The 9,455-nt window shown below is 36.4% G+C and overlaps 1 protein-coding gene across 1 annotated transcript in view; it reads right to left on the bottom strand.

Annotated features, from left to right (window-relative positions):
• Positions 1 to 1,746: 1,746 nt before the first annotated feature.
• Positions 1,747 to 9,455, bottom strand: part of LOC107102064 (tetratricopeptide repeat protein 31-like) — a 13,445-nt gene continuing 5,736 nt past the window's right edge. The window contains exons 8-18 of the mRNA XM_015401227.1: positions 8,999 to 9,166; positions 8,848 to 8,911; positions 8,676 to 8,766; positions 8,449 to 8,590; positions 6,490 to 6,594; positions 6,235 to 6,334; positions 5,876 to 6,119; positions 5,505 to 5,579; positions 4,426 to 4,528; positions 2,896 to 3,011; positions 1,747 to 2,803 (exon numbers count right to left, since the gene is read on the bottom strand). Of these exons, the coding sequence (XP_015256713.1) occupies positions 2,904 to 3,011; positions 4,426 to 4,528; positions 5,505 to 5,579; positions 5,876 to 6,119; positions 6,235 to 6,334; positions 6,490 to 6,594; positions 8,449 to 8,590; positions 8,676 to 8,766; positions 8,848 to 8,911; positions 8,999 to 9,166 (1,200 nt within the window). The 3' untranslated portion in view covers positions 1,747 to 2,803; positions 2,896 to 2,903. The remainder of the gene's footprint in view (positions 2,804 to 2,895; positions 3,012 to 4,425; positions 4,529 to 5,504; positions 5,580 to 5,875; positions 6,120 to 6,234; positions 6,335 to 6,489; positions 6,595 to 8,448; positions 8,591 to 8,675; positions 8,767 to 8,847; positions 8,912 to 8,998; positions 9,167 to 9,455) is intronic.

Genomic DNA, 9,455 nt, shown 5'->3' with positions numbered 1-9,455 from the left:
ACGACACCAATAGCAAAGCAGACAGTGCTACTTTTAATTACTATGTTAATTCTACTACTACTATGTGTATAGTTCATTAGACGGTTGGGGGGGTTGTACTTCATATGGTGCCCACCCAGATAATGTTGCCTACAGGCCAATTGTTGTGTCGTTACGCCATTGAAAGGGAGAGAAGTGAGTTTGACTGATGCAAAGGATTTACTGACTAAACTCCAAAATCTACAATGATGGTTCACCAAAGCTCCTCCAGGAACGCATGAGAGGCTGTGTGGTAGAAGACAATAAATCAAGGTAAACGATAACAAGGGCTGAGTGGTGTATTTTGCAATAATCTGTCCTCAGATTAAAAAAAATAATAATAATACATTGTTACAGATGTTTCTTTCAGGCACACCCAGAGAATCCCAGGAAACTTGATGCTTCAGCTCCAAAGCAAATGATGTGGGCAATTCTGGACGCGTTTCCCTTGACTTTGGACAATAGTGGTGATTATACAGCTCAGGTATTTATCTAAATGTTATCAGCTTTATACAGACAGAAGAAAACAAGTTACCAATGGTTTCTAGATCTCCCAGGCTCCAACTGGACACGGCAGCAGATGACATGGCCCCTGTGGAAACTTTAAGATTTTGTGCTTCTCTTCATCAGAGAGAAATCAATCTTTCTCCACATTAGACAGCTCTGATGTCTCTGGTTTGGCACCAATAAGCTAACAGCTATAGCCCATGCTTCCCCAGACTCTGCACCTTTTTAAATAGTTTTTCCTTTCACCAAATTCACTATTGTCTCTGGACACAGGCGATGGAGGTTTGCCAAGGGGCCCTGGGTTTTCTAATGGAACCCAAGACAAAATACAAAAGAAAATCATTTTAGCATGTAAGGTGAGCCACAAAGTTTGCAGACTCCTTACGTAACAGATAAAAACTAAATTTCTATCTTAAAGCTTACTGAAATTTCTAAATAATTGAAGTAAATTGTAGAGGTCAAATGTTAAATTGCTCCAAGGGACAATTTCAGTTAGTCTCTTCTATCAGTAATTGATTTAATGTTGCAAAAACAAATCTTAAGGAGTAAAAATGTCCTAAAATAAGCATTTTACCTTTAATTTCAGCAAATGATCTAATCTAAGGAATTAGTTGTTGTCGTGGGAAAGAAGTATTCAACTATTCATCCTAGTTAAATAAACGGAGATCGATGGATTTCACTTAGTCGGCACATTTATTAATCATCTTTGCAAAGAGAGAACAGTCATCATGGCACAGCATTCTGCTCTGTTCTGATCTGGGCAGGGTTCGTCCCCCCTAGTTACAACAATGGAAAAGCAGTCAGAGTCATAACAAATTACACACACTTTGCTTAACAGTAACATGTTATGAATAAACCTTGAGAAAGAATCTGGATTGTTATGGGAAGAAGCTATGTCTGGTCTACAAACAACATTCTGCAGGGAATGGTGTGGCCTTCAGAGAGAAACAGACTAAGTGAAAACTTTTATAGTGAGTAAATATGAATATTAATATATAATGAGAGAAAGATATAAATTTTCCCTCAACAGTTGTTTTGTTTTTTGCCCTTGTATTAAGACAATTAGATTTGATGCCTTTGAAATAAGATTATGTATGGAGTTATTTTTTTGTTTTTGTTAAAGTATAAAAAAGCAATCTGAAAGGGGGGAATAATCTTGAAAGTAAAATAAACGTGTTTGAGAGATATTTTCACATTGATATTTTTGAGACTGAAGAAAAAGTTTTAAAAAGTTTATTTTGTTAGAAAATAAAAACAAGGTGACTTTTGGAAAATGATTTTCAGGGGAAAAACCTCTTAAAAAGATATATTCACAAAAATTACAGAGTGAAAACATTTTCTCTCCAAAATATACTCCTATCTCAAAATGTAAATCTTTACGACCTCTATAACTCATTTGTTTTTGTACTACTGGCTTAAAATGGTTTGCTTTTCAAGTCTCATATCTTTCGATTTAAAGAAGAACAAACTTCAGATGAATAAAGCATATTTAATAATCACATAAGGAAAAGCCACACTTTATATAAAGGTGTAAATGAACATCCTTCAGGTCAACCATTTCTTTAAATCTTACATAGAATGAGAATAATCTACAGCATCTTAGAAAAAAAAAGAAATCAAAGAAAAAAAAAACAAAAAAAAAAGTTCTTCACTTAAACCGGAGGAATAATTAACCTATTCCAATAGTAACAACATGAAGTAAACAGGATATAGATAGTGATTCAGACTGAGTTTTAACAATCCATAAATGTGCATAAGATTAATGCAAAGTAAATATCTGTTATAAGCCTGTCTTACTTTTTGAATACATCATAAATAGATACCTGGAACATAACAGTCATGTTATCAACTTGATACTGTGAACTGCTGACTCGCTATAACCAAGTGGGTTCATACATGATCAATACTTAAAGCTGCTGGCACTAAATTGTACAATACACCAACATTTAATTTACTGTATTGAAGACACTCTTCTGCAAAAATACCCTTAAATTAACATTTCAGCCTTAATTTTACAATTTAAACCCAAAGAAGTTAAAGCAATTATAAGTGACAATATTACATAATAAAGAGTTACTTTCTGTAATAAGGTAATCCTCTGATGTCTGTGGCTTATTGGTTAATACTTCAGATTTTTCAGGTCGGTGAGTAAAGAGTTTTATTAAGTCATGGCGTTAAGATGGACGGCTTCTGTTGATGTTTGAATCAATTGGTGGTTTCATTGATCTGGATCAACGAGAACTTGTTTCAAACGGTTTTCTTCCTGTCGCCATAATGCCTGCAGTCAGAAGATTGCAAACAAGGAACTGGGTTAATTCGGTTTATTATTAAGACCATTTTAGTCCAACATGTTTATAATACAGCACAAACCTGAGATTCTAATCTTGCAAGTCCCGAGCTCTAAGGGCATACCTGGACATGCCCTTCCCCTGAGGAATCCGGTCTGGGTATCTCACGGCAATGTTTAAACCATGCAGATGATAGCCCTGGAGAAAATAAACAGAGGATGGAAGTAGCTCAGCAAATTGGAGATTTATAGGGAAAGATTATTCCTGAAATGATAATTCTTAAGTGAGGTAGAAAATGGTGTCTATTAGTTGAGAAGAATTCCAGCTTTAAGAGCTCTGAAACCATGATCAAGAGCCCTCCCCTGCATTCCTCGAGTTTAGTCACTCATAAAGCTGAGACAGCATAGATTGTAGGTGGAAAACCATGCAGTTGAAATAACCAAACCCAAATATATTTTGGTTAGATGCTAAGAAACATCTGATCCAACAATGCAGAAGAATTGAAGGCCACCAAAAAGCAGCCACAGGGGGGCGTCTTTGCCACGCTGCACGGATGCAGGGAAGTATGCAAAAGGAGCCCAACAGAGAAAACTGAATTCTGGTTTTTCCATCACCTGTAAGCCAACATAATCACAGCTACCAGAAACACTCCCTTCCAGCTAACGCTGTACAAGACAGAACCTGGAACAGATGTCCATGATTCAACATGGGATAAAGTTTAACGCAGAAGCAGCCTGAGCTCATCAACAGATCAACAGCTTTATTTGCACAGACTTATTTTACGCAACAGTGAGCTCATCAGCAGAGACTGTTTGTATCCTCCATGATAACTTTGGGATTGCATAATTTAGCAATATTTAATGCATTAATTAAAAAAAAAAATAAATAAATAAATAAATGCTTTAGCTAGGCTGTATTTTGAATTTACAAAAATCAATAAACAGAATTTAAACAACTTTAAAAATGAGAAAAACAAACATGGTGGAGAGCACCAACTTCTTATAAACTAGCTTCTAGTGGCAGTGAAAGATGAGGAGACAGGGGTGAGCATTTTGGCCCGAACAATGCAAAGCCTCACATCACACTTCTTTACACATCCTACATCGGCCCTTTACTGACAGAATAAGGAAGGAACCTCTCTCATCATGACAAATCAGCCAGGGGCCTGGAGAATTTTGAATGCTTGATGCTGTTGGTGTGCTTTCTGATCCTGTGGAAGATCATCCTCACTCAGCCTGGGAGTAATTAGGAGGTTTTATACATAAATGGGCAACTATCCCCCAGGTACAGACATTTATTGCTTTATCTGAGCTGATTAAATGTGTGTTTTTTTTGTTTTTTTTACAAATATCCCTTTAATCACTCTTAAAGAACAGTTTTATACTAAATTAACCAATTCAATATAACTACGATTAAAAACAACTGCAATCTCACAATACTCAGTTTTCCATTTCGTCTTTTCAATTCATGTATCAGTTAGATGTTTAATGCTGGTTTGAGGTCAAATGACCTTGGATCCCCCCCCCACCCCAGAATTCCATCCTAAATGATTTTATGAAGAAGTCCACGTTCCTTTAGGACCCTAAGGTGCGCTTGCTGTGTTTGTACTTACATGAAACTGTTTGATAGCTTCGTCACAATGCTCCTGTTTAGTAAAATTCACAAAGGCACAGCGTTTGAGAGACAGAAGTTTCACACTAAAGACCGGTCCAGCCCTGCAAAAGAGTAGATAAGAGAACATTAGCAAAGGCTTCAATCTAGTTTAACATGTTTTAAATGTATCCAAATGAAGCTGGGAATGGGTCAACCTGATTGGAAAACAGTTCTTCCTCTATGTATGCTCAATCATTTTGTTTTAGCAGTAAAGTATTCAATTAAGCAGTTTTATACCTGCAAACTGGTTCCTGAAAAACTGTTTCGGAGACAATGGATGTTTTCAGATGAGAGTAAGAAAGGCTTTTTCATTTGATAGCCCAATCAACCATTTGTTCTTCAAGGTCTGTTTGTTTTGTGAAATCTTGTTTTAATTGAAGCAGAAAGATGAAGCTGATATATTCTGCCTGTTTATCTCATCTTTGCAAGGACTGATAAGCTGTAAATAAGCTACAAGGTTGATTTTTTTTTTTTTATTTCATTCACAATCAGCTGCCAGAATTTTTTTTTTCTTCTTTTTTCTAAAGGGATAATGTTAAGGAGCGCTGCTCCAGGCTGGGTAACAGTCTCTCCCTCTCAATAGGAGATAAACAGTGAGGACACTGGATGACCAAGCAGTTTTATTACCGAGCATTTCATCTACGTCTCAATGATTCAGCCGACAGTGACTCCAGATTAATTTCATTAAGTCAAATGCATTCATCTTTCAAATTAGCTGAAATAAAACTAATTACCAAACTGTTGCCATGGAGACTTGCAATATATAACTGATGCAGAGTGACTGTCAAGCTTAAGCTGTTCTGATTGTTTTAGCCATAAGCTCAACGAAATGAGATTTAAAAAAAAGGAAAAAAAACATTTAAAAACTAGTTTACCTTTTTTCTAATCATTCAATCTTTTGTGCCTTTCTGTTATTTTTCAGAATAGATGCTTCTTTGTGTCAAATAAAAGCATTTGTTTATATGAAGCATCTTTGTATTCATTAAATAGTTCTCATAACGACCCGTGCCCAGTAAAAGTTTAAATCAAACGTCTTACTTGCTGAACAGCCTGCTAATCATGGCCTCTGTTACTGCGGGGGTCAGGTTTCCCACCCAAACTGGAAACAGCTCCCTGTTAAAGAACATAGAACATTAGAACATGTTGTAATGGACATTAAACAGGTCAATATGACTCATTTTAGCCACCGTGGCGTGACGTTCAGCTCAGGTTTTTGTTTTTTTTTCTCCTAAATTTACAAAAAAAGGCCAAGTCAGCCTTTTAAAACTGGCTTAAAAAAAAACAAAAAACGTTAGATATTATTTAGTCTTTAAACAATAAAGTAGGGAAAAACAATAAAATGAAGTTACGGATTCAGACGTCCTAAACAAACAGTGAAAGGTTGTCAGAAGAAGTAAATGAATACTCACGGTGGCGATCTGTTATCACTACTGTTAATCTTCACAGGATGTTTAGAAGTGGACTCTGGTATATTTTCAACGTAGGGAACAACCTGATGTTGGCCCAAAGGTTTGTAAGGAAGGGGTTTCCTAGAAGCTTCATATGATGGAGCAGAAGCAGCAGGCGCAGGGTTTGAATTAGCAGAGAGGACCGGAGAGACTCCTGTGACGTTTGCTACTTGAGCCGGTGGGAGAGGTCCATTTAGAACAGCTGCTAGAACACAAACAGAACCTCTGTTAGGTAATTAGTTCAAAATGATCATAAAACCAAACGTATTAAAGCTACTGTTCATTAGAAACATAACCAGAAGTACAGCGTTGGAACTCACCTTTAGGATGGTGTAATTTGGACAGAACCTCTAAGGCCTTATCTACAGTCCCGTGAATAATTAAAGCATTAGAGCTCTGCTCCCGTGTAAAACCGTAAGCCTGAAGCAAAACAGAGGAACAGATCAGCAAAGGCCCGAAGAGAACAACTTCTACACTGATGCTCTTCAGTCAGTATAAAAGGCAGACTGATTATTTTATTCTTATTGGATCCAAGCTAATCTATAGATAAAATTATAAGGGCTTCAGCTACAAACCATTAGTTGTATAATCTGCACTCGCATTAGCTCCTGGGCAGCCTCTGCATATGAACTGTCCCGTTTCAGGACGTCCCTGAAGGCATCAGCAGCTTCTTCATATCTCTGGAATGAGAAACAATATATGTATATTTTGACCCAACTTGGAACTAAATCTGAATTGAGAGACACACTGCTCTGTTATCACCTGTCTAAACAGGTCTGAGTAAACGCCACAAGGTCAGCGAGGAGTCAGAACAACCTGAACTGCTAAACAAAACACTGCAATGACCTCAATACTATAAATCTACAACATTAGAAATGCGATCATACGCAGGAAATTTAGCCGTTTGTTTTCTAATCAAACAAAACGATGCTATAAACTGTTTGGATGCCCTATTTGCTATATATATATATATATATATATATATATATATATATATATATATATATATATATATATTTATTTTTTTTATTTTTTTTGCATTTATGACAGAATGATGACAGAAAACAGAGAGGAGCAAGGAAAACGGACCACAGCAACTCAAAGTACTCAGTTATATATTAGTTGAACCTTTTCCTCATTATGTGAGACTACGACGATTAGTGAACACTTTTTACACCAACTCAGTTTCCGAGGACCTCGTTATTAAAAGTATTTTTTCCCTACTTAGCTCAGAATGATACACTAGCCCCCAGGTTCCCAGTCACAAGCAAAATGTCATAAATAAACTGAACCTGCACTCTTCAGTTGGACATTTGAGGACATTCCTCTCTGCTCTATTCTGATTTTGAGTCTTGGATTCCATTTTTATTATTATAAGCTTTATGGACAGTAAGCTTTAAATTCATTATTATAAAGGATTCATTTATTCTTTCTAGGGCTGCAAGAAACGATTATTTTGAAAATCCATTGATTAATAATCAGATAGCCAAAGGTTCTTTAAAGAAGATTTTATGAATTAAACCACATGAAACTAAAACTTTTCCAAATGTTGAGTTCTGGATACTGACAGGAGGAAAAAAGTTTCTTCTATCTTGAATGAAAAATATATATTTTTTCACTATCTTGGTATAATTACTGCTCTAAGCGGGTTGCTCTGTCAGCTAAAGGCATGTTTTAGAGTCTCTATACTCCAGTTAAGGATTAATCGATTACTAAATTAGTTGACAATATTTCAATAATTGATTAATCACAATAATTGTTTAAGCCCTAATTCTTTCAGTCTTTGTTGACAGTCCATTTTCTTAACACACTTGTTCTCCAAGTACAGGCCAGTGTAAACATTCTTTTTTAAACATGTCATAAATAAGCCGTGTTAATATTCAAAAGCTGATAACGTGAAAGAACAGTACAGTTATTTTCTAAATCTGTATTTAAGTCTTCAGTAAGAGCTGGGCGATTACTTGCATTTACAATATGACAACTTAGCAAATTGCAGATGCATCCAATTTTAGTCACATTGCATTTAAAAAAGAGTAACACACTAAATTTCTCCCTCAAACCCTTTAGCTGGCGCCACAAAGCAGCGATGAGACACTTGCAGCTAGGATGCAGGTCTATGCACGATGGAAGAACCTTTCATCCAAAGATTGCAGTAAAGTAAAGTCCTGCAACAATGGACAAGCCATCTTTTAAGGTCATAAAATACTGAAACCCTGGAGTGAAGCATCTACATGTTTTTGTCCATTGCAAATGAAATCACAATCACAATATTGGTTGAAAATTATAATTGTCTTCCGTTAAATTGTTCAGCCCTAATGTTCAGGATTACGTTGCTTTTTGCAGTCCTGGTTTACTTTGAGGAGGAATTCAGCTCTATTCTCTTCACAGCTAAATTAAGAACATCATCAGAACTAAATAACCTTTTAGTTTAACTATTTTTAACCACGACGCCCCCTCCTCATTGAGTCATCATTAAAGCCATCTTTACCAAATGACATCCTCATCAGGTTTGCGATTCTGCTAAGAGCATTTACCTTCAGACCTACAAGAGCTCTCCCTTTTCTAAAGAGGCCTTTAACCCATCCTGGAGAGAAGCTCAGAGACAGCTCTGCGTCAGTCAGCGCCTTCTCGTATTCTTGCATCCTCTCAAAGCAGAAGGAACGATTCCCGAACAACCTGCATGAAAAACAGTTCAAATGTTGCATAAAAGCGATTCATTATGAACAGAGTATTTCTAAAAAAACATGTAACGTGTTCTTACTTAAACTCTTTTGGGTTGTACTTAATTGCATCTGTGAAATACTTTACAGCCATGGCATAGTCTCCATCACTGGCAAATTTATTTCCAATAACTGGAAGATAAAGAGAAAAAGCACATTATATTTGATCTGGGGGGCATATATTAATTATTGCATCCACACGAGGAAACTTACTTGCAAGATCTGTACTTATTTTAACATTATCTTCTAAAGTGGGAACACTGGCAGCGCTAGAAACCTGTTTACAAGAAGAAAAAAAAAAAACAATCAGGAGGACTCTCCTAAATAACTCGGCTGTGTTTCATGTCATCTTTGAGCCACCTACCTTGTACACAGCCTCTTTGCTCTCAGCCGTTTTATCGGGGACACCCTTAGACTTCTCCTTCTCTGGAGTTTTCCTTTTGTCCTTTTTCTCTGATTTAGGCCTTTGTTCTAACTTACGCTGCGCTATAAGGGCGGCTTTACTCACAAAACTGCTCGTCAAATCCAGTTCCTTCAAAGGGCAAGAACATGAAAGGTTACATTAACTAAAGGATGTCCAAAATAACAAAAAAAAAAAGCAGATAATGTACTGTTTATCAACCCTAACTCAATGATGGAGATGCTGTCACCTTTTTCTTTTTTTTTTTTTTTTAGTTTATAATCATAAGGAAAAAACTCATTAAATGCATAATAGCTGATTTAATTTTCATGTGAACGATGCCAATTCCTCATTGAAAGTCAATGAGGATGATGGTTTTCTGCAAGGGGGCCGGGTCTGTTTTAGTTGGACAATTCAGCTG

The sequence above is a fragment of the Cyprinodon variegatus genome, unplaced genomic scaffold (genome assembly GCF_000732505.1).
Source record: "Cyprinodon variegatus isolate N-32 unplaced genomic scaffold, C_variegatus-1.0 Scaffold1196, whole genome shotgun sequence".
NCBI lineage: Eukaryota > Metazoa > Chordata > Actinopteri > Cyprinodontiformes > Cyprinodontidae > Cyprinodon > Cyprinodon variegatus.
The sequence above is the reverse complement of the archived record's forward strand: the minus strand, read 5'-3'. Positions and strand labels throughout refer to the sequence as shown.